This window comes from Staurois parvus, unplaced genomic scaffold, assembly GCF_062004578.1.
Source record: "Staurois parvus isolate SC_StPar_1 unplaced genomic scaffold, SC_StPar_1.0 ptg000618l, whole genome shotgun sequence".
In the NCBI taxonomy this organism is placed as follows: Eukaryota; Metazoa; Chordata; class Amphibia; order Anura; family Ranidae; genus Staurois; species Staurois parvus.
The window spans coordinates 541,281-567,424 of NW_028318414.1; the positions used below are offsets into that span (position 1 = coordinate 541,281).

General features: G+C 40.3%; 1 protein-coding gene across 4 annotated transcripts in view; it reads left to right on the forward strand.

Moving 5' to 3' along the window:
* The window catches only part of ZFYVE16 (zinc finger FYVE-type containing 16), a 94,271-nt gene that overhangs the window by 38,290 nt on the left and 29,837 nt on the right, over window positions 1-26,144 (forward strand). For all 4 annotated transcript variants that reach the window (XM_089693213.1, XM_089693214.1, XM_089693215.1 and 1 more), the window contains 5 exons: window positions 14,604-14,755; window positions 16,691-16,937; window positions 20,281-20,403; window positions 20,497-20,652; window positions 23,908-24,132. In XM_089693213.1, coding sequence (XP_089549339.1) covers window positions 14,604-14,755; window positions 16,691-16,937; window positions 20,281-20,403; window positions 20,497-20,652; window positions 23,908-24,132 — 903 coding nt within the window. The remainder of the gene's footprint in view (window positions 1-14,603; window positions 14,756-16,690; window positions 16,938-20,280; window positions 20,404-20,496; window positions 20,653-23,907; window positions 24,133-26,144) is intronic.

A 26,144-nucleotide genomic window follows, 5' to 3' on the forward strand; every position in this document is an offset into this window, starting at 1 on the left:
CAGTCTTCTAAGTGATAGCAAAAAAGGTTGAAGTATGGGAATGCATGGAAATTAAAAAAATAAATAAACCCATATACTCCGCACGTTCCTAACCTCAGAAACCACTAAACAGCTCATCCACTCCCTCATCATATCACGACTTAATTACTGCAACTCCCTCCTCACTGGCCTGCCTCGCCACAGGCTTATCCCCACTTCAGTTGATCCTGAATACGGCAGCCAGACTGATTCACCTTACCAACCGCTCCGTTTCCGTCAGCCCCCTCTGCCAATCCCTTTATGGCTTCCGATTGCGCAACGGATCAAATTCAAAATCCTAACACTGACGTACAAAGCTGTCCACCATGCTGCCCCAAATTACATCACCGACCTAATATCCAAGTACCACCCAACACACACACTCCGCTCCTCACAAGACCTCCTTCTCTCTAGTTCCCTGGTCTCCTCCTTCCATGCCCGCCTCCAGGATTTCTCCAGGGTGTCACCCATCCTCTGGAACTCCCTGCCCCAACCCATCAGATTATCACCTACTCTCCTCTCCTTTAGGCGTACCCTGAAAACACACCTCTTCAGGGAAGCCTACCTCACCCCCTGCTAATTTGCTGACCTCCTCCACTCTTCCTACCACTCCATTCCCCACAGCTATATCCTCCTGTGCCACTATCCCCTCCCTCCTAGATTGTAAGCTCGAAAGAGCAGGGCCCTCGAACCCCTCGTGTATCGCATTGTATTGTTACTGTACTGTCGCATGTTCTGTAATGTACAGCGCTGAGTGAACTGTTGGTGCTTTATAAATACTGTATAATAATATACTCACCTCTATGTTGCAGCGTTGTTGTGATGCTGCAACTGTCCTATGTTCGCTCTAAGACAGGGAACTGAGTGATCACATCACTACCTCAGTTCTTGGTCTGCTCAGAGCAGAGAGCAGGGACTGTCAGTCACCGTGCTTTGCTCTGCCTCTTATGTGTTCACTGGAGCATTGGGCTAGGGCGGGAGTGGGTGGCTCCAACTCTCAGCCTCAAGCTGAGTGCCAGCTGTCAGTCAGCTGGGAGGATCCCAACAATATTGTTGGGATCTTTCTAGATCTGGCTCTGTAATGTCAGCTGACAGCAGGCAATAGCCCCCTACAAGCTTTGGCCATACTTTTTTTTAAGTGAAAAAAAAAATTGTGTCAACAAAAAAATTAAAGTTACACCCAAGCACTAAACCCTCACCCCATGTACAGCCACATACCTATAAACTCCAGGGGTGCCTACATACGAGCACGTGGATTGTGCTAAACATGGTGCATTTCTCCATGTATGCCAGAGTGAGAGCAATAAATTCAAGGGCAATTATTCAGGGTTAAAGCATTGCCTGTGAAAAATTTTGGATACTGAAGTTTATTGTTGCTTTACAGCAGCATACAATTTTAAGGCTTGACATGTTGGGTATCTGTATACTCTGCGCAACATAATCTGTTTGTTTTTTTTTTACCAAAAAATGGGTAATATATTGTTTGTGTGCTAAAATTAATCTGTATTTTTTGCTGAAAATTTGATAAGCAGTTGTGCTAATATCATTTGACATAAAAAATTGGAACAACCACCATTGGCTCTTTGCTGTTAGAAAATATAGACTGGTGTTTTTAAGTCATTTTAAGGCCTACATTCTTTTTGTAATGTGTACAAAATAAAAAAGCAAAAGCAGATCTGGCAGTAAAATGGTTAAACATCCAAACTCCGATGAGGTTACCCTGATATTTTTACAGGTGTTGCACATAATTTAAAGGCATAGTTCAGTTACGAGAAAACTGCCTATGCAGTTAAGGGGCATCTGTAGATAAAAACAAACTGTGCAGCTTTGACCAAAGTTGCCTTACTATAGAGGTAGGCCATTTATGCATCTTATGAAGCCTGACTGGAATACTCCTACAGTGTTTTTTAAGACCTACCCAGCTGTTACTGTTCACCTTCATCATCACAACCTTCTTGTGCCCTGTTCATGCGAACCGCCCGGTTCATGCGAACCGCTGCGGTCCTTAAAACCGCGGTGCGATGTGCAGAATCCTGCATGGTTTTGGTGCTGGTGCGGTGCTATTAGAGCCATACAAAATGTATGGCTCCAATCGCACCGCACACAAATAGAATGTGGTTTGCACAGGAATGCGGTGCGGTTCCTGTGCAAATCACATGCGATATACCGCATTGCATATATGTGAACCCAGACTAAGTGATTTATATGTTACATAGTCTGGCTGAAAAAAGACAAAAGTCCATCCTGTTCAACCATTAGGCTCCATGCACACTGGGCGTTTTAATAACGCTGGTAACGTGAGTTTTTCACCGTTTTCGCATTAGCGCTTAGTGGAGTTTTTCCACGTTTTACGTTTTTAGCTTGTTTTTTGCTCAAAAGGAAAAAAGTCCAAAAATGCCGGTTTGCCTCGTTTTTCAGCGTTAGAGCGTTTTTACAGCTAAAAAACTCCTCTAGAAACCCACTAGTTCTGGGGGGTTTTTTCCAACCAAAAAACGCCCCTGCCAAAAAACGTTGATTAGTTTGTGTGCATGAACACATAGGATAACATGCTGGGGAGATTGTGGCTTTTGGCATTTTTGTCTACAGCCAGCAAACAGCAGCTGTAAAAATGTCTAGTGTGCATCAGAACTTAAAAAAAAAAAAAAGTTATAATCCCACACCCACAGTTGATCCAGAGGAAGGCAAAAAACAAAACCCAGCAAAGCGTGATCCAATTTGCTCCTGCAGAGGAAAAAATTCCTTCCTGATCCCCCAAGAGGAAATTGGATATTCCCTGGATCACCTTTACCTATAAATGTTAGTATCCAGTTATATTCTGTGTATCCAAGAAAGGATCCAGGCATTTTTTAACCACTTCCCGTACGTCGCTCTGGCTGTACTAACACAAGGGCACGCAACTGCTGTGTCCAGCGGACAGAGCAGAGTGAAGATCCCGGTGAATGGGACCTGGTGATCATGTCATCGCTATGTGATCACATGATCACAATGTAAGTAAAGCTGTTGTGAATCAATCTCATTCTTAACAGCTCTGCTTCTCCTCTTAGTGAGCTGTGATTGGCCCACAGCTGTCACATGATATATGGGGCCAATCACAGTACCCTGTATCACGTGACCAGCTCCAGCCAATCACAGATCACTATCTTGAGCTGTCAAAAACCTAACTCATTGATGACAGCTCATGAATGAATTAGATCTTTACTTCTCCTGCAATGCGAAGTATAAAAAAAAAACCCTGATCACACACCCCCCCCCCCTTCCACAGTAGTACAATAGTACAATGTACTATTCTGTTGTGATAAAAGTATTAAAAAAATATTTTTTAAAAAATGAAAAAAAAAATACCATATTAAGAAATGTAAAAAAAAAAAATTTTAAGGGTTATTTTTTTTAACTACTTGCCAACTGCTTACCCACATTTTGCGGGCAAGCAGCAGCTCTTCGCAAAGCGACGTCATTTTGCATTGCTTCCTGTTTTGGGGTGTGAACAGGCCTGCGTCCCCCGCTGCCCCATCCGGCCAGTCTAGGGAGAGAAGAGAGAACACAGCACCGAGTAAAAGCACTACATTTTAAACACACACACACCACATTTAACCCTTTGATCACCCCTATTAACTTTTCATCCTGCCAGTGCCATTAGTACAGTGTCAGTATATAAAATTTTTCACTGATCACTCTATTTCTGCCACTAGCGACATCAGATAACGCCAGGGTCAGTTAGTGCCCCTCCCAGCCAGGGTCAGCTATCATTAGATTGCCCACACACTATCATACTTATGCTATAGGTTGCTGATCACCGCCATTACTAGTATAGTGTTTGTACAGATCAATATAATGATTATGAACAGAACTATACTAGTGCCTCCTTTGTATAGTGTCCCCAAAAACACAATGTTAGTAGGATCAGCCCCGTTCGCTGCCAGCACTAGCGTTTAGTATTGAAACCTATCACAGTTTCTGAATTAAAACATTTTGGGACTTACATTCAACATGGGCATTACAAAAAAGAATGAATTGCGGTCATATTGGTCCACAGACCCGATTCATCATATGCCCATGTTCTCTGCTGTTACATATATGCCCAACATGGACCAGCAGTGTACTGGTACGTCGCTGGACTTGAGTGGCTATACAAGGATGATGCCTGCAGCTATAGGCATTATCCTGGTATGTTTTTTTCAGCTGGCAGTCAGCTTTCATTTAAAAGAAAGCCTAGTGGCCAATTAGCTGCTGAATTGTTTTTACGAGCAGCGGGAAGGGACATCCCCCCTGCTGCCTTCCACAGTTTTCTTGGGCTCTCCTGTCTGAGAATGCAGCCGGCAGATCCGCTGGCTGACTATAGAGCTGATCAAAGACCACAATGACTCCAATCATCTCTATAGTCTAAGGAATTGGAAGCTACAAGCATTTCATCACTTCAGTTTTGCAGGATATAAACAGCGTCATTTGTAAATTGGGAAAGCATCTGATCACACCGATTTTGGTGAGATCAGATGATGTAAGGGCAAAGGAGATATCTAGAGTCTAATAGACCCCAGATTTCTCAAAAAAGAATACCAGTCAATGCCTGTTGCAGCAAGAGGGGATATTTACATTCCCTATGATAACAATAAAAGTAATTAAAAAAAAAAAGAAAGGGACAGTGTAAAATTAATAAAAAAAAATCTAAATAATTAGAAAAAAAAAAAAGCACCCTTTCCCCCTGCACGCGCACCTGTGCTCTCAAGTGTTGACCCCGTGACGGTATGTAAACAACGGTTGCACCATGCATGCGAGGTATCACTGTGAACGTCAGTTTGAGGGCAGTAATTCTAGCACTAGACCTCCTGTGTAAAATATAAATTGGTGACCTGTAAAGGCTTTTAAAGCGTCGCCTATCGATAATAAAAATGTATGTACTTTGTTGCCATTGCACCGGCATGCGCAATTTTAAAGCATGTCATGTTTGATATCTATTTACTCAGTGTAACATCATCTATTATATTTTCTCAAACAATTGGGCAATATATTGTGCTTTTGTGCATTAAAATTCTAAAAAGTGTATTTTTCCCCAAAGATTTGCGTTTGAAAAATCGTTGCGCAAATACTGTGTGACGTAAACAATTTCCACACCCACCTTTTTATTCTCCTCTGCTCTAAAAAAAATATATAATGCTTGGAGGTTCAAAGTAATTTTCTAGCAAAAAAAACAATTTTTTCATGTAAACAAAAAGTGTCAGAAAAGGCTTGATCTTCAAGAGTGGGTGATGTGTGGCATAAGCTTCTAATGTTGGCCCTGAAATGCCGAGAAAGTAGAAGCAACCCCTCCAAATGACCCCTTTTTGGAAAGTGGAAACTTCAAGGTATTTGCTGAGAGGCATGGTGAGTATTTTGCAGATCTCATTTCTTGCCATATGTTATTGGAAAACGAAGATGGAAAACAAAAATTTATTTTTTATTTTCTTTTTCGAAACTGTGTGACAAAAATTATATCTGTAAAATACTCCCCATGCCTCTTATCAAATTCCTTGGGGTGTCTACTTTCCAAAAAGGGGTCATTTGGGGGGGGTGTTTGTACTATCCTGGCATTTTAGAGCCTCTGAAACTGTGATACGTAGTGGGGAAGTGATATGAGTAAATATGCCCTTTGTAAGCCTGGAGGTGGTCATTGGATTTTGGGGCCTGTATGTGGATAGGCTGTGAAAAAGTCTCTCACATGTGGTATCCCCATACTCGGGAGAAGAAGCAGAATGTGTTTTGGGGTGTTATTCCACATATACCCATGGCATGCATGAGCAATATATCATTAAAATGACAACGATGTGTAAAAATAAATAAATAAACTTGTAATTTAAAAAAATTTTGTGGCGAAAAAAAAAATGTTTCATGGACTCAACATGCCTCTCTGCTCTGCAAAATCCTTGGGGTGTCTACTTTCCAAAAAGAGGTCATTTAGGTGGGGGGGGTGTACTGCTCTGGCATTTTAGCACCTCAAGAAATGTGATAGGCAGTCAGAAAGTAAAAGCTGTGTAAATTCCAATATATATATATATACCATAGTTTGTAGACGCTATAACTTTTACACAAACCAATTAATATACATGTATTGAGATTTTTTTTTTTACCAAAGACATGTAGCAGAATACTTTTTGGCCTAAATTTATAACCAAATTTGAGTTTATTGGATATTTTTTATAACCAAAAGTGAAAAATATAGTTTTTTTCAAAATCTTTGGTCTTTTTTTGTTTATAGAGCAAAAAGCAAAAACTGCAGAGGTGAACAAATACCACCAAAAGAAATTTGTGTGAAAAAAAAGGACATAAATTTCATTTGGGTACAACATTGCGTGACCGCACAATTACCAGTTGAAATAGCGCAGTGCCGAACAGCAAAAAATGGCCTGGTCATGAATGGGGGTAAACCTTCTGGAGGGCAAGTGGTTAGAGCAATCCACTGAGCTGGCTAGAACTAACTCTTGAGGGAGTCTATTCCACATTTTCACAGCTCTCACTGTGAAGAAACCTTTCTGTATTTGGAGATTAAATTTCTTTTCCTCCAGACATAAAGAGTGCACCCTTGTCCTCTGTGATGACCTCAGGGTGAATAGCTCTACACCGAGTTCATTATATGAACCACTGATGTATTTATACATGTTGATCATATCCCTCCTTAATCTCTTATGCATAGATACTATATAAGTCCATAATAGTGTGTATAGTCCACTTTCACAAATTCAGTGCTGTGAAAACAAAATAAAAACACACTGTCTTTCCATTGAGTGAAAAACTTGCTCACCTTGTGATTAGACCTACAAATCAATATAGTTCAGGTGCGCTGTATTAATCAGTTGTAATATTCAAAACAACTCTTCCTTCTGGACTCTACTCAATGACTTCAGAGATGTGGAAAATGCGCTAAAAAACCTCAAAAAACAAATATTTCATAGTGCAACACTGTATGACTACTATACTGTCAGTAACCTAAAAAATGCACTCACATAAGTGTTGTTAAAACTTTAAAACTGCGCTTATTCAATCAAAATATCCTCTGTTATAGATGGTGCAGATTCACAAACAACACCTCCAAACATGCTCAATACCCAGTCACCGCTAGGTGTAATGCATGTTCACCTTCTTGTTAGACCCATATAATCATAGATCACAAATACATGGTGTTCATCCGACTCGGTATATTGGCTTCCACCTCTTAGAAGCTACTTCACTCCTCCTGTTCCTTTAAGGGACTGGTATCTTGCTGTATCCATCCAGATACAGTGCCTTGAAAAATTATTCATACCCCTTGAAATTTTCCACATTTTGTCATGTTACAACCAAAAATGTAAATGTATTTTATTGGGATTTTATGTGATAGACCAACACAAAGTGACACATAATTGCGAAGTTGAAAGAAAATGATACATGGTTTTCAAACTTTTTTACAAATAAATATGTGAAAAGTGTGGCATGCATTTGTATTCAACCCCCTTTTCTCTGATACCCCTAACTAAAATCTAGTGGAACCAATTTCCTTCAGATATCACCTAATTAGTAAATGGAGTCCACCTGTGTGTAATTTCATCTTAGTATAAATACAGCTGTTCTGTGAAGCCCTCAGAGGATTTGTTAGAGAATATTAGTGAACAAACTGCATCATGAAGGCCAAGGAACACACCAGACAGGTCAGAGATAACGTTGTGGAAATGTTTAAAGCAGGGTTAGCTTTAAAAAAAAAAAAAATCCCAAACTTTGAACATCTCATGGAGCACTGTTCAAGCAGCCAAGAGGTAACTCTGGAGAAGCTGCCGAGATCCACAGCTCAGGTGTTCACTGGACAACTATTAGTCTTGCACTCCACAAATCTGGCCTTTATGGAAGAGTGGCAAGAAGAAAGCCATTGTTGAAAGAAAGCCATAAGAAGTCCTGTTTGCAATTTGCGGGAAGCCATGTGGGGGACACAGCGAACATGTGGAAGAAGGTGCTGTGGTCAGATTTAACCAAAATTGAACTTTTTGACCTAAAAGCAAAACACTGTGTGGCAGAAAACTAACACTGCACATCACCCTGAACACACCATCCCCGCTGTGAAACATGGCGGTGGCAACATCATGTTATGGGGATGCTTTTCTTCAGCAGGGACAGGGAAGCTGGTCAGAGTTGATGGGAAGATGGATGAAGCCTAATACATGGCAATCTTAGAAGAAAACCTGTTAGAGTCTGCAAAAGACTTGAGACTGGGGCGGAGGTTCATCTTCCAGTAGGACAATGACCCTAAACGTAACGGAAACTCCATCCAATCTGACAGAGCTTGAGCTATTTTGCAAAGAAGAGTGGGCAAAAAAAAAAACTTGCAGCTGTTATTGCAGCAAAAGGTGGTTCTACAAAGTATTGATTCGGGGCTGAATTCAAATGCTCACCACACTTTTCACATATTTGTAAAAAAAAAAAAATGAAAACCATTTATCATTTTCCTTCCACTTCACTATTATGTGCCACTTTGTGTTGGTCTGTCACATAAAATCTCAATATAATACATTTATGTTTTTTGTTGTATCATGACAAAATGTGGAACATTTTAAGGGGTATGAATACTTTTTCAAGGCACTGTAAGTATAGGCTCAAAGGGAGAAAGGATAATTCATAGCGCAACTCCGTATAGACATGAAATAATTTATTAAAGTCAAGATTTCACACTCGGAGTAAAAGACGAAAGGAAGGCTGATTCCCTTTACAAAAATGGCTCCTGCAGCCACACTTCCGGTTTCCACGGTACCAGAATTGATGTCAGTAGGCTCCTCCTCCTGAGGAAATCACTTGACTAGTGACGTAGTGCGTTGGGAGGTCCTAGTGATGTCACATCCGATACTGCGGAAACCGGAAGTGCGGTTGCAAGAGTCATTTTTGTAAAGGGAATCAACCTTCTTTTTGTCTTTTATTGTGAGTGTGAAATCTTGACTTTATTATTATTATTATCATTATTATTATTATACAGTATTTATATAGCGCTAACAGTTTGCTCAGCGCTTTACATTATAATGCGAGACAGTACACGAGACAGTACAGTAACAATACGATTCAATACACGAGGGATTTGAGGGCCCTGCTCCTTGGAGCTTACAATCTAGGAGACTTTAATAAATGAATGTCTATGCGGGGTTGCACTATGAATTTTCCTTTATCCCTTTGAGCCTATACTTATCTGGGTGGATACAGCAAGATACTGGTTCCTTAAAGGGACAGGAGGAGTGAAGTAGCTGCTAAGAGGTGGAAGCCAATATACCGAGTCGGATGAACACCATGTGTTTGTGATCTATGATTATATGGGTCTAACAAGAAGGTGAACGTGCATTACACCTAGTGGTGACTGGGTATTGAGCATGTTTGGAGGTGTTGTTTGAGAATCTGCACCATCTATAACAGAGGATAATTTGGTTGAATGAGCGCAGTTTTAACACTTATGTGAGTGCATTTGAGGTTACTCATAGTATAGTAGTCATACAGTGTTGCACTATGATATATATATATATATATATATAGAGATGTATATATATATATATATATATATATATATTTTTTTTTTAAAGTGCTTTTTCCACATCTCTGGAGTCATCAAGGAGAGTCTGGATGGAAGAGTTGGTTTGAAATAATACCACTGATTAACACAGCACACTTGACCTATATTGATTGTAGATCTAATCACAAGGTGAGCACGTTTTTCACTCTATTGTGGACTTGTAAAGTATCTATGGATAGACATATCAATCACTGAGGGTTTTATTTGTACTTATTTTTGTATTGAGAGATTTAAGGGATAGCGCACCACATGGTTGGTATTTACTCATGTTTGGTGTGTTGGAGTGCACAATATTAGTGGTTGCAACAATCTTTGTTTTGAGATATAGATTTTACTCCTTTTCTGTTACTCCTTACTTAGAGACTGCAGTGTTACCTTCTGAAATGTTTAGTAAATAATCTGGGTCAGTGATGAGGTGATATTGTAAGGCGAGCATAGCAGACAGGTAACTGAGAGCAATGGATATAATCGCCCCTGTTACACTGTAGACCACCCATTGCTGAAGTTGTGGATGACTTCTAGTCTGGACAGTTGAAAGAGATCCTCTTGAGGATTGTACGAGGTTTCAAAGATTATTTCTAATTTCTGACATCCTTTTGCCTTGGAATACATCACATTTTACATTTATTCATTCATTTTATGTATTAATTGTGTATCGCTGTATGTTATGTGCTTGTGTGTGTTCACTGTCTAAGCAGTTTTGTAGTATACCAACCTTGTGTTTTGGATTTTCTACAGTATAGCAGGCTTTTGTATGACTAGATGAATAGCATTTCCGTCAAGGCTTTTTTGGAAAAATTGTTTCCTGTTGTTGCGGAAGACAATATTTCCTAACGGATTTCCTTTTCTGCATTACTTTACACTGCCATTTGTAACTACAAAAAATAAAAAAAAATACAAATCTGCACAAATAAAAATCAGTAACTAAGTGTACAACTGCTGTATCAAACACCAGTGGTGCTAAAAACAAAAATGAAGTGAAACTAAACAGAACAGCACTTTATGCTGCAAAACTCAATATACAAGTGTTAAATGTCCAAGAAAATGTCCAAATAAAGAAACCCAAAAAAGTAAGGTGTGCTTCTATAAGACAAATAGATATGTGCTCCGTTCCACTATGCTGATAATAAACAATCCCCGCTCACTGCCATGGTGGTTCTGGCTCTCTTCCATCCTTGGTTCAGTGTTGATTACATCCACAAACAAAATTCAAGTTTCTTGTTCGCACAAGAGGTCAAATTGGTCCGGTGAGTGTGGATTGTTTTTTTACGAGCACGGTGTAACAGAGCACATATCAATTTATCTTCTAGAAGCATGTGGGTGAATTAAGGACACAGCACACCATGCATTTTTTTTAATTTTTTTATTTGGATGTTTTATTGGACACTTATCACTTGCATATTGAGTTTTGTAGTATAAGCGCTGCTGAGATATGCACTATATTGCCAAAAGTATTTACAGGCACATGAACTTCAATGGCATTCCAGTTTTAGTCCATAAGGGTCAATATTGAGTTGGCCCTCTTTTTGCAGCTATAACAGCTTCAACTCTTCTGGGAAGGCTGTCCACAAGGTTTAGGAGTGTGTCTATGGGAATGTTTGACCATTCTTCCAGAATTGCATTCTTGAGCTCAGGCACTGATGTCGGACGAGAAGGCCTGGCTCGCAGTATCCTCTCTAATTCATCCCAAAGGCGTTCTGTCCGGTTGAGGTCAGGACTCTGTCTAGGCCAGTCTAGTTCCTCCACCAAACTCGCTCATCCATGTCTTTATGGACCTTGCTTTGTGCACTCGTGCGCAGTCATGTTGAAGCACAAACTGTCCCCACAAAGTTGAGAACATGAAATTTTCCAAAATATCTTGGTATGCTGACGCCTTAAGTGTTCCCTTCACTGGAACTAAGGGGCCAAGCCCAACCCCTTAAAAACAACCTCACACCATAATCTCTCCTCCACCAAACTTTATACTTGGCACAATGCAGTCAGGCAAGTACCGTTCTCCTGGCAAACGACAAACCCAGACAAGTCCATCAGATTGCCAGACAGAGAAGCGTGATTCTTCACTCTCGAGAACACGTCTCCACTGCTCTAGAGTCCAGTGGCAGCGTGCTTTGCACCACTGCATCCGCCACTTTGCATTTCACTTGGTGATGTAAGGCTTGGATACAGCTGTTCGGGCCATGAAAACCCATTCTATGAAGCTTTCTATGCACTGTTGTGCTAATCTGAAGGCTGCACAAAGTTTTGGAGGTCTTTAGCTTTTGACTCTGCAGACGGTTGGCAACTTCTGCGCACTGTGCTCTTCAGCATGCGCTGACCCCACTCTGTCATTTTATGTGGCCTACCGCATCGTGGCGGAGTTGCTGCTGTTCTCAGTGGCTTCCACTTTCTAATAATACCACTAACAGTTGGCCATGGAGTATTCTTGCACAAATGTTTGTAGAAACAGTTTGCATGCCTAGGTACTTGATTCTATACGTCTGTGGCCATGGAGGTGATTGGAGCACCTGAATCCAATGATTTGGAGGCATGTCCCAATACTTTTGGCAATATAATGTACTTAATTTTCATTTGAAACTACAGCCTTGACCTTTTTAGTTGTATCAGTAAATAATGTTTATGCATGTAACAATACAGATACCATGAAAGGAAATACAAATGGATGTAGCATATTTATAACGGAAAGAAAAGTGTATTTTTTAGGAGTGCATATTTTGTTTATTGCATTTTGGTGTGACTTTTTTTTTTTTACACGCACACTCATCCATATTTGTTATTGCATGTAATATAGAGATTTGTAAATCAGTCACTTTTATTACTTTAGAAATGTATGTATATATTAGTATATTACAGTATCTCACAGAAGTGAGTGCACACCCCTCACATTTTTGTAAATATTTTATTATATCTTTTTATGTGACAACACTGAAGAAATTACTGCAATGTAAAGTAGTGACTGTACAGCTTATATAACAGTGTAAATTTGCTGTCCCCTCAAAATAACTCAACACACAGCCGTTAATGTCTAAACTGCTGGCAAACGTGAGTACACCCCTAAGTGAAAATGTCCAAATTAGGCCCTATGTCAATATTTTTTGTGGCTGCCATTATTTTTTAGCAGTGTCTTAACCCTCTTGAGAATGGAGTTCAGCAGAGCTTCACAAGTTGCCACTGGAGTCCTCTTCCACTCCTCCATGATGACATCACTTAGCTGGTTGATGTTGGAGACCTTGAGCTCCTCCACCTTCCATTTGAGGATGCCCCACAGATGCTTAATAGGGTTTAGGTCTGGAGACATGCTTGGCCAGTCCATCACCTTTACCCTCAGCTTCTTTAGCAAAGCAGTGGTTATCTTGGAGGTGTGTTTGGGGTCGTTATGTTGGAATACTGCCCTGCGGCCCAGTCTCCGAAGGGAGGGGATCATGCTCTGCTTCAGTATGTCACAGTACATGTTGGCATTCATGGTTCCCTCAGTGAACTGTAGCGCCCCAGTGCCAGCAGCACTCATTCAGCCCCAGACCATGACACTCCCACCACCATGCTTGACTGTAGGCAAGACAAACTTGTCTTTGTACTCCTCACCTGGTTGCCTCCACACACGCTTGACACCATATGAACCAAATAATCTCATCAGACCACAGGACATGGTTCCAGTAATCCTTAGTCTGCTTGTCTTCAGCAAACTGTTTGCGGGATTTCTTGTGCATCATCATTAGAATAGGCTTCTTTCTGGGACAACAGCCATGCAGACCAATTTAATGCAGTGTGCGGCGTATTGTCTGATCACTGACAGACTGACCCCCCACCCCTTCAACCTCTGCAGCAATGCTGGCAGCACACGTACGTCTGTTTCCCAAAGACAACCTCTGGATATGATGCTGAGCACGTGCACCCAACTGTTTTGGTCGACCATGGCAAGGTCTGTTCTGAGTAGAACCTGTCCTGGTAAACTGCTGTATGGTCTTGCCACCGTGCTGCAGCTCAGTTTCAGGGTCTTGGCAATCTTCTTATAGCCTAGGCCATCTTTATGTAGAGCAACAATTCTTTTTTCAGATCCTCAGAGAGTTCTTTGCCATGAGGTGCCATGTTGAACTTCCAGTGCCCAGTATGAGAGAGTGAGAGAGATAACACCAAATTTAACACACCTGCTCCCCATTCACACCTGAGACCTAGTAACACAAACGAGTCACATGACACGGGGGAGGGAAAATGGCTAACTGGGCCCAATTTGGACTTTTTCACTTAGGGGTGTACTCACTTTTGTTGCCAGCAGTTTAGACATTAATGGCTATTTTGAGGGGACAGCAAATTTACACTGTAATACAAGCTGTACACTCACTACTTTACATTGTAGCAAAGTATCATTTCTTCAGTGTTGTCACATGAAAAGATATAATAAAATATTTACAAAAATGTGAGGGGTGTACTCACTTCTGTGAGATACTGTATGTGCATGTTCATATTACCTTAAGGTGGTTATAACCCTCACATATACCCAGTGAAGTTACTGTCCTTAGGTGATACACAGAAATGAAACAAATCATGCTACATTAGTTGTTTATCTGGCGCCATCTGTCCCTTACATCAATTCAAAGTACAGAATTTACACAGGATCACTCGACTCTGAAAAGCGGGGCGGGCAGCTGAAGTTACACACCACAGAGCATAGTGAGGGGATCTTTGAGAGCTGATTGAAGAGAAGGAACACACACCCCTCCACACAGCACACAGGAATAGGGCCGATGCTTTCAATCACAGGCTGGAGATTCCTCTCCTGTCACTTTTTTTCTCTTGGTGTCAGGAAAACTTGTCATGCAGATAGCAGAGGAACAAGGCAGCAGACAGAAATGGCTCTGCATTCATACAAGTACACACTATAGAGGAATATGCTTTGTTTGTATTTCATGTTAGAGGTTTACATGCACTTTAATGTTGTGTTTTTTATTTTTAATCTTACTTTGGAAAATGTGATTTAGATATTCTAAATTCACTTTCTGACTAGTGACTTGTCATTTGTTCTTTTTTGTTTTTTTCATTTTAGGCCTGAGTCAGAAGGAACAGAAGAGGGTGTGGTTTGCTGATGGATTATTGCCTAATGGAGAAGTTGCTGATACAAGTAAACTTGCTGCTGTTGGGAAAAAGTCCACACAGGATTCTGATGCAGCTGCTCCACTCTCTCCAGATTGTGCCTTGGTGAGACTTGCTGCTGGTGCTGTCCATTTACTGTAGTTGTGAGAAGCATTAACCCTTTTCTGAAGCTTAGATGCCCAAACTAAGAGTTTTTAGCAGTATTGGTTTGCTTGACAATAACTCTATTGCTAGTGATTCTAATTGACACCAGGGCTGAGAAGTAGAAACACAGTGTGCAGGGCAGATTGGCTGTATTGCTTGTGAAATCTAAGGCGTGTATCTGTTCCTAAAGTGAAATATGTAAAGTCCAACTCCACAGGTGTTATTAAATATGTAGCCATTCATGTTTAAAAATTAAAAATGCAGGTTTTCCTGCAATACTCGCCTCCTGTCTAGTGCTCTGCAGTCCTTGGCTAGCATCGTCCAACTCACTTACTATGTACCCAGGCTGTCATGGACGTGCCCCTTGGGTTAGTTGTATGTCTATTACTGCACAGAATAGCGCTAGTGCTCGTGTCATTACAAAAGCGCCACTCTGTCATCAACAAGCATGACAGGAACTGAGACTTTCATGGACTTTGCTGGCTGCATGCTTTTTTCTGGTCATTGGTCATGTCAGCAATTCCAGCACCCTTATTTTTGTCTTTGCATGCACGCAGAAAGAAGTACAGTTTTTAACTACGTGCTCACCTGGCCATTTCCGACATTCCTCTTCTACATGTAAAAATTGTAATTTTTGTTTTTAATATATGTATGTGTATGTATGCGTGTGTGTATGTATACACACACACACACTGGAAAAAGTAATTATTTGATCCCCTGCAGATTTTGTAAGTTTGCCCACTTACAGAGAAATGAAGGGTCTATCATTTTTATCATAGGTGTATATTAATGATAGATACAGAATATCCATTAACAATTCAAAAAGAACACATGGTACTAGTGTTATAATTTGAGTTGCAGTTCAGTGAGTAAAATAAGTATTTGATCCCCTACCAACCATCAATTCTGGCTCCCACGGACTGGCTATGTGCTCATGTGGTACACAGATTAGTCCTGTCAATTTAAGAAGGCGCTTCTAATGACCGCTCGTTATGTGTATAAAAGACACCTGTTCACAGAATCACTTTCTGCCATTCAAACCTCATCACCATGGGCAAGACCAAAGAGCTGTCAAAGGACGTCAGGGGCAAGACTGCAGAGCTGCACAAGGCTGGAATGGGCTACAAGATCATCAGCGAGAAGCTTGGTCAGAAGAAGACAACTGCGATTATTCGCAAATGGAAGAAATAGAAAATAACCATCAATTGCCAAAAGCTCCATGCAGGTTTTTGCCTCATGGGGTTAACATGATCATGAGAAAAGTGAGGGATCAGCCCAGAACTACATGGGAGGAGCTTGTGAATCATTAATGGCAGTTGGGAAGTAAACCATTTGTAACCATTTGTAACATAATACGCCACCGTGGATTGAAATTTTGCAGCACCCGCAAGGTCCCCCTTCTCAAGAAGGCACATGTACAGGCCTGTCTGAAGTTTACCAATGAACATCTAAATGATTCAGAGAAGGATTGGGAGAAAATGTTGTGGTCAGATGAGACCAAAATTGAGGTCTTTGGCAATCACTGTTTTCCTAAAACTTATTTATTCCCTTTGTTGTTATTTTCCATTTGTCATCTTGTAATAGAAAAACCTTGGAAGGATATTTGTTAAAATAAAAAATCTAAATAAAAGCTTTATATGTTCTTTAAAAAAAGCTTAAAAGTTTTGTAGGTAAGCATGGAGTTATTGTCAAATTTACTGGTGCATGCAGAGACTTCTTTTTTTCTGGGAATCTAGGCTGCAACTACATTTGGTCATAAAGGTTGTTTTGCAGCACTGATCTAATTTTTTTAGTGCCTGTGTTTCTTCTTTTATATTATTTAGAATTTTAAAGATAAATTCTATTTTGTGTTGGAGCTGGAAAACTTGCATATTAGTAACTTTCATTTTTTTGCAGCAAGTTGCTGGACTTTTCCAGGACAGTACAAAGCAATCAGATACACCTGAAAAATCGGGTACCTCTGAAGTGTCTGAAGAGCAGGCATCTGTCTCCGAGGAAGCAGCTAGTGCCTTTAGTGTTTCTTCACCAAAAGACTATCGAATGTTGTGTGGGATCGATAAATGTGTTAGCAGAGAGATGAGTCTTATTCCAGATGATGAGTTAGGCCTTCCCCCTCTACTGCTGACAAGTGGAGAAAGTGGAGGTAACTTTTATCAGACAAAAATATTGTGTTATTAAACTCCTGTGCTGCTTTTCCTCCCTTGAATGCTTATACATTAACCCAGTAGCCAGCCCACACTATCATATGTTAAATGCAGCACTACTCGCGCATAAAACAAAATAGAACTCAAACCTATATATGCTTGTGAAGTGACAAACCAATTCACAAGTGCAGTGCCATTAAAAACCAATCGAGTGATTCATTTAGAATGTGCTCTCACCTTAAAGGAATGACCTACATTGTAGAGGTAATTAAAAGCCTTTTCTGGGGTCCAGGTGTCCAAGCAGAGACATACCAAATAATGTTTTTTAAAACTACATTTATTATAAACCATTAAAAAAACAAATGAACGTTCAATAGTGTACATCTCCTAAGGTTTTTCATGCTGATTAACCACTTGCCTACCGCCTCACTTAGAAGAACAGCTGGATCATGTATCTGATACGTGGTCCAGCTCTTCCGGGTACGAGGCAGGTGCCCACCGCCCCGCCTGTGCTGTGATTAGTTACAACACAAGCCGATCAGCGGGCCCTGGCAAAATGATTGATGGCCAGGACACGCCGTTAGTTGAAGCAGATGACAGGACAGAGCTTGATGATTGTAAACAACATAACGCTCTGTTCTGACGGGGATGTGCCGGTGTTTGTTTCCCTGCCTATTGTGATTTTTTTTTTTACCAAAAATATGTAGCAAGACATATTTTGGCCTAAATTTATAAAGAAATTAGATTTTTTTTTAAATTGTATTGGATATGTTTTATCGCATATATATAATTTTTTTCAAAATTTTAGGTCTTTTATCATTTATGTAATAAAAAATAAAAAAACCCAGAGGTGATCAAATACCACCAAAACAAAGCTCTATTTGTGTGAGAAAAAAAAATAGTACAAAGTGAATTTGTGTACAGTGTTGAATGACCTCACAATTGTCAGTTAAAGTAGTGCAGTGCCAAATAGAAAAAAATGGCACGGTCAGGAAGCAGGTAAAACCTTTCAGAGGGCAAGTAGTTAATGCTGTATGCCAAACAGAGGTGTTTTATTGTCATTGCCTTTTACCAGTGTACACTGTTGAATGTGAGTGTTTTTTTAAATAGTTTTTAACACCTCAATCTGCTATAGGTTGGGCGGGACGCTCCTCCTTCTGAATGGACATTATATGATGTCCTCTCAGAAGGTGCTGGTCACGTGATCGCTGGGGCCATGCAGTGGTGCGATCTGTCACCGGCTGTGTCCACCGGACACAGCCAGCAACTGATTGCTACATCTACCCACTGCAAGTGTCATGTGATCACTCTGACCAATCACAGAAGATCACATGACAATTGTAAAGAATGGATGGCTTCCTTTCATTTCATCTATTGTATACAATTGTGGTTTTAGCTGTGATTGGTCACAGCGATCACATGGTACAGACAGAGCCAATCACAGCCACGTGATGAGCTTTGTCCAATCATAGCTAATCACAACAAAAGACACTGAATGAATCTGTTTCATTCAGTAAAAATGGCTGCTAATATCAATGAAATTTGTTGGTATAAGCAGTCATAATGTTAAAAAAAATATTTAATTCTGCACAGTGTGAGGAAAAAAAATTGTATTAAAAAAATTTAAAAACAAATTAAAAATTAAATTATTCTTTTTTTTTTTTTTTTTTACATACTGTCACCAGTCAGTGTTCCTGATCACTGCTACACCAGTTATATGATAATGCTGTACTGGACTGGTGACAATATGTTTAAAAAAAAATAAAAAGTGACTTTCCCCCCCCCCCCAAAAAAGTGCCAAAAAATTAGAACTTCAAAAAACGTGCCATGCCTCTTAGTAAATACCTTGGACTGTCTATTTTCTAAAAATGGGTCATTTGGGTGGTATTTGTACTGTCCCGGCATTCTCAGGCCTCATGAAATTAGATTGGCCATCAGTACATTAGGACTGATCGATTGTCAAACATATGCCATAGTTTGTGGAAACAAGTAGGAAACAAAAATGCGTTTTTGTTCCAAAATTTTCTGACTTTTTTTTTGTTTATTTAGCAAAAAATAAAAAACTCGGTGTTTAAGTACCACCAAAAGAAAGCTCTATTTGTGTGAAAAAAATACAAATTTTTATGGGTACAGTGTTGCATGACCGCGCAGTTGTCATTCAAAGTGCAACAATGCTGAAAGCTGAAAATTGGCATGGACAGGAAGTTGGTAAAAGTGCCTGGTATTGAAGTGTCAATCAATGTGTTTAAAAAAAAAAAAAAAAAAAATGGAAAATGTGCTATGTCTCTGCTTGTCTTGAGTGATCATGAGGACATGGACACTATCTCAAACACCTGGACTCCGGAACATGTATATGTTACAAAAAAGGCTTACAAAAAACAAACGTACATACCTATCTGTGGCTGCAGCATCGATCTAATGCTGCAGCTGTCCCCTGCCAGCTTTGGGACCAAGAACCGAGTGGTCACATGATCACTGATCACTCAGTTCTCAGTCTTCACTGAGCACAGAGCATGACAGCCAATCACCAGCTCTGTACTCTGTCCCTCCAGTGCTCACTGAGGAGCCAGGCTGTGGAGGGTGCAGGAGCAGCTGGCCCATGCTCTCAGTTGTGCGCTGAGATGCTGAGCCAGCTGCCAGTCAGGCATATGGGTGGATCATGACATTAAAGTCGGGATCCATGCAGAGTGCAGATATAAGTGCATTCCTGTGACCCAGAAGAGAAATATGGCCAAACAAGCTTTGGTCATACTTCTGCTTTTAATGACCTTTGTAAAGTGCATGTCATTCGTTAAATGCGAGAGTGTGAAATCTTGAGTGAAGGACTGCAGTAGAGAAGAAGTTGAGTGAAGCACTGGAGATTTTTTGCACAGAGTGATAAGAAGCACTTATATAATTTTTTTTTCTTTCTTTTTTTTTTTTTTTGCAAAAGGCGATCTTTAAATCTAAAGGAGATTAAGTTTATACATACCAATTTGATTCCAGCTATAATTGTTTTTCACTTTTACTGTTGTTAAGTTAGTTGAGTCTATTGTTGTTGCCGTAGGAAATACTTTTTCACGGCTAGAAAAGTGGTATTCATATATTTTCAAACTCATCTAGAAAAGTTGCTTGACCTGATAATACATGCCTTGTCTCCAAATGACAGCCAAAAACATTACTTTTACACATACTATTCTGCAATTAAAAACAAAAAAATTGATAGGATAGTGCGAAGTGCGGTAACCGCTCAGATCTTCTTCAGCTTGTATTATAATATGCCATAGCATTATTTTCCACAATAATTTGAAAATGTGATATTATGCCCGGTAACCTGGGAAGTTCATGTCCTTTTTCTTTCAGAGGCACTAGTGGAGAACAGTCCTACTCATGCAGGAGTAATGATGCTTTTAAATGAAGATGGGCCTAACCCATTGACCTTCATCTTAAATGCAAACTTACTTGTGAATGTCAAGATAGTGACTTGTAAGTAGGAACTCTGTGCCATCCTATTTTTGCCATACTTATAGATGCCAGATGTATTTAAAAATCTTGTGTTTTGTATTTCTTCTTGTTCAGATGCTTCAGAAAAATGCTGGTTCTTTGCTACAAATGGATTCCATGGCTTAGGCCAGTCAGAGATAGTAGTTGTTTTAAAATGTTTACCAGATGAAGACACTGTCCCTAAGGATATATTTAAACTTATGCTTCTCATTTACAAGGATGCACAGAAAGGTAACAGTACATGTTTACACATCGTATTTCGATATAACCTCATCCTGTCTTATTCATGTGTCAAACGTACAGTGCTCAATATATTCTCAGGGTCCAGGTAGATGGTACACTTGAAATAAACATATACTTTGCCCATTAAGAAAAAATAAAAAGTTTATTTAGCTCTTGTCCTCCCTAGCTGCAGGTAATTCACTTTCTTGCAGTGAGCTGAGAGGTACTTTGTGGTATAATGAGGATGTGACACCCTCCAGCTCCGATGATTGGTTGTTCAGACACGCATTGCTATCACACAGGAGGCGGGAGAGATCCTTAAGCATTTTGTAAGCTCTAAGCCAGAGTTTACACTTCCCTTCTCCTCTTTGTTTCTGATGGCCGAACAGAGTTGCAGGTGAGTGATGAGAGGTAATTGTGCAGCTACAGAGGGTGGCAGTTAGGTAAACCTGTTGCTTTTCTTAACATTGGCCCACTACAGGTTCTTTTTAGGGCCTTGTACAAATGGATATTAGCCTGTATAGAAGCAGTGTGTACAACAAGTTTCTACAAATGCATTGGCAACATTTTCACCAGCTTCAAGCAGCTTGGTAGAAACTTTTGAAGCACCCTTCAACTCCAGTTTGGCCTGACTGCGTCCAGGGTCAGAAATCTGCCCCCAACCACAGCTAATTACTCTGTGTGCAGCTGCATGCAATCAAGAGTGGCTGCTGTTAGCCCGCCATTAGTTTAAAAGAGCTGAGCAGCCACTGCAGATTGTATAAACCCGGTCATTCCAGCAGCAAGAATCTGCAGATTCTTGCCAAAGGAATCCGGTAGCTGCAACAAATCGACCATGTGAAGGGGATCTTAAATACATATTCAATAGAGGGTGCTGACTGTCACTTAAATGAAGCTTAGGGCTCATTCACACTAGCAGAGAGTTGCATTTTTTTGCATAAGAATGCTTTTCCCTGTGCCCCATTCACACTTTTCTGCAGCTGTCACCTGCGGTGCAGAGTGGAATAGAAATCTGCAATGCTGCTGCAGATTAGAAATCTGCAACACTCTGCAGGTGACCTGTGGAAAACCGCACAGAAAACACCTGTAGTAGGGAGAATCCGATGGACAGTTGGGGGTGATCAGTGCAGCAGGGGCAATTACAAAAACAGATCTCTCTCTATGGCTGTCTATGCAGCAGCTGAAAGCGCATTCTCCTGCTTTCCCTCTCGCGGCTTTCAGCTATTTCATGGAGGGAGATCGGTTCTTGCAATTGCCCCACAACGCTGCACTGCTCACCCTCCAACTGTCCATAGGATTCCCCCTGCTGCCTGGGTCCCCCTGTTTGCTCCTCCAGCTCCCCCCCGCGGCACTGCTGGCTTTTCTCCTCATTTCTGCCGCCACCTGCTGTAGGGGAAGTGTCAGGATGGAGAATGGGGGAAGGGTCAGTATATGTAATTTACCGCCCCCTTCATTTTCTGAAAGAGCAATACTGATTGCTCCAGTGTCCATTCATGACTGAAGCATAGTAAACTGTTTATTATGCTTTGTTTATGAATGAACAGGAGCCCCTGTCTTCTTTTCATTCATCTGCAGTGCAGCTGAGGCTACAGAAAAGGCTACTGGGGAATGTTTCCTCAGTCCCTTTCTCCGTCTCAAAAGGAATTTTGTAAGTCATGTTGTGTTTGTGAAGAAGTGGTATTTGTTCAAATGGTATGCACTATATATATATATATCTTGAGCACTATTTATAGCACAAGTGCTGCTCGGCACTGATTGTTAAAGTTTTTTCATGTCCTGTTTTTATCTGCTAATAATGATTTTATTGTAATATTTTGTGAAAAGGAAATTATGACACAGGAAATAGAAAACTCACAGAAAAAAAGGAAATAGTTGCAATAGGAGTTTAAAAAACACATGTAAACGCACATAAAAATGTTGGTAAACGCAAATGCTTCCATATGGACTTTTACCTGCATTTTTTATTAGCTCAAGTGTGAACCAGCCCTTTAAGTAAAGGTCAGAGCATGAGCAGCTAAGTATACAATGCAAGGGCAGTTTACCCTAGCTTGAGCAATCCGCAGTGGATCACTTTTCAGAGTGTGTTTGACAGGTAGTGAAAAGAAGTTTTGTTGCCTCCTAACAGTTGCAGGGCAGTCACAGCGTTGCCCCATTCGCTTGACACACAAAAGAGGGTTTTATTTCTTGATGCAAAGCATCGTGGCTGCTGTGAGTATACAACTCCATCTGCTGCTTTTGCAGCTTAAAAGGAAGCAGTTGGGGGGATGCTAAAAACATGGCTCAACCATGTGTTTTTATGCCCTCCCAACTGCAAGTGCAAACAGAGCAGGAAAGTAAGAAACGTGAAAGGCAGACTGGACATATAGTATGTCTTTTCTGCAATAAAGAATGCCTTACTTACATTGTTTTGTTATCAAGGTGAAGTTTTGACTTAAAACCTCTTCAGCCATAGTTAGTTTCTAGCGTTGCTGGTGTAGATGATGGGTACTTGAAGTTATTGAAGTGTGATTGTGTAACAATTGTTGTTTTCCGATTTTGGGCTGCACACTAGTTCTGCGGCAATAACTTTGAAGTGGTTGTAAACCCTTACGTATAGCCAGTGAAGTGACTGGCCTCAAGTGATACACAGAGATGAAACAAATCCTCCTTCAATTGTTGTACCTGTTGATTTACAGCTGTCTGTCCCCTACATCCATTCCAAGTGCAGAATTTACACACAATCTCTCAACTTTAAAAAGCAGGGGGTGAGGAGATGAAGTTACACACAGTGAGAAGAGCTCTGAGAGCTGATTGAAGGGAAAGGACACACCCCCTTCACTCAACACACAGGAACAGAGCTGAGGCTGTCAATCACAGACTGTGCCCTCCCTTGTCACATGTTTCTCTTGGTGTCGGGAAAACTTGTCAGAAGTGATTCAGGGTGATAACAGAGGATTGAAGCAGCAGGCAGAATGGCACTTAGTGCTCTGGATTGAGACAAGTACACACTGTAGAGGAATATGCTTTGTTCCTATTTCATGTTTGAGGTTTACAGCAACTTTAACTGCATGTATGCATGTATTGTCAATACATTAAATTGAATATGCGTTAGGAAGTCGGCCAGGTTCATTCTCAAGGTTCTGATTGATGTGTTTTGCTTCATGACAGATTTACTTTAATATCTCTATAGAATAAAGTTGCCATTACATTGCTAACATAAAACTATGCCAGTTTCAGCCTTTCACTTTAACTCCTTTCCATCGCCTAATGTATTTTTCTCAACAGGAAAATATATAGGCAATTTGGACAATATCACATTTACAGAAAGCTTTCTGAGTAGCAAGGATCATGGTGGAGTTCTGTTCTTTACACCGACTTTTCAGGATCTCAGTGAATTGCCTGTCCCCAACAGTCCTTTCTTGTGTGGAGTTCTCATCCAGAAAATGGAAGTACCATGGGCTAAGGTTTTTCCTATACGCCTGATGCTGAGATTGGGAGCTGAACACGCTGGTAAGTTGTATTTTTTTTTTTTTGCACTGTACTCTGCAGTTTAAAATCTTAAAATTCCCCCTCCCCCAATTTTTTTTTGTTTCCTCCACTCCCCACATACACGTTCATATAAATATAAACACACATGCCTGGAGCATCTACCCACATGAACGACGATTGTGCTACATGTGTTACATACACGTTATAGTCGCCATTCGCTCTGAAGTGAGTGTAATAATTCTAGACCCATTATTCAATGTTAACTCAAACTGATGACCTGTAGGGGCTCTTAAATCGTCGTCTATGGAATATTTTGGGTACAAAAGTGTGTTGCTGTTTCATTGGCACACTCAATTTTTAAGGTTTGACATGTTGTTGGGTATCTGTCTACTCTGTGTTATTTCATATCAAAATTTGGATACACTATTGCATTTGTGTGCCCTAAAATTAACTTTTGTGTATCTTTTATTGCAATGATGTGTTTTAAAAACCATTGCGCTAATATCTTGTGACATAAAAAATTGGATTGATCATTATTTATTGTTCAGGGTGTCTGCTATATAATGTTTTGGGGGTTTTCAGTACTCTTCAGGCCTAAAGTAATTTGGTTTTTAACATGCATGCAAAAACGGCTCAGCGAAACGATTTAAAGTAGAACTTTAGGCAAAACCCTTTTCTTTTTTTTTGGATAGAGTAAGGGAGGATTTTAACTCCTGTCAGATTTTTTTTTTTTTTTTTTGCCTTTTGTGTCCCATTGCGGAGATTTCCCTTCACTTCCTGTCCCATAGCCAAACAGGAAGTGAGAGGAAATCCCTGAAAATTAAGGGAATATCATGGGGACCCTCAGTCCACCAGAACTAGTGTCTCTATTTGAAGATTTCCCATCTGTTACTTTTCTGGGGACAACCCAAAATTTGAGATTTTCTTTCACTTTCAATGATAACGGAAAAAAAAGACAGAGGGTGAATCTCCCTAATGGGGGCACAGATAGTAATAAAAACCGACAAGAGTTCTAATCCCTCTCCACTCTATCCAAAGTAAAAAAAGATGTTTTCCTTTAGTTCTACTTTAAATGTAATATATTTTAACAGTAGCTCAGCATTCTTTGTGTTAAAGTGGGAGTAAACTCCCTTGGTTGATTTTTACCTAAAGGGTGAGCATATAATAAGGCTTACCTTTTAGGTACAGTAAATCTCTCCTAAACATTCACCATTTAGGAGATTTTTAACTAAAGAAGCAGCCAGTGACATCACCGGCACATGCATTGTGAAGGAACGGCTTACAATACCAATCCTTCAAAACCCTGTGCTGTAAACAGTGACACAGCAGTGAAGTCACCGTGGCTTGGCCATTCACATCACCAAAGCCCACGAACCCAGAAGGAAAACCTGGTGAAGATGGAAGCGCCTACAGCGGTGACAGTGCGCCGCTGGAGGGCTTTGTTTTCAGGTAAGTCTGTCATAATGTGCTAGTATATGTGGTTCATACTAGCACATTATGACTTAAACTGCTTGGGGCCAAATATATTGTATTTATTTATTTTTTGCTGCGGTATACTTCCAATTTAAAGTAAGTATCACTCACTAAAGGCTTTTTTTTTCTATAGCTTTGCATAGAGTGGAGAGGGATTGCAACACTTGACATGTTTTTTTTTCGCTCTCTGTGCACCCATTTGGAGGATTCCCCCTCTGTTTGTCATGTTTACTGTTATCACTAAAAGTGAAAATGACAGAAAATCTCACATTTTGGATTGTCCCAGAACAGTGTTAGAGGGGAAATCTTCTACTGGGGACACCATTTCTGGAGATCTTGGTAACAACCAGGGTTTCCCTCTCATTTATCATTAATGGCTATGGGACAGGAAGTAAAGGGAAATTCCCCCTCCATGGATGGCACAAAAAAACCTTGACAGGGTTTTATAACCTTCCCTTATCTTTATCCAATATGAAGGAAAAAAGTTTTGTCTTTAGTTCTAATTTAAGATATTGACCACAAATGGACTGCATTATTTTTAATGTGTCAGCTGACTCCTA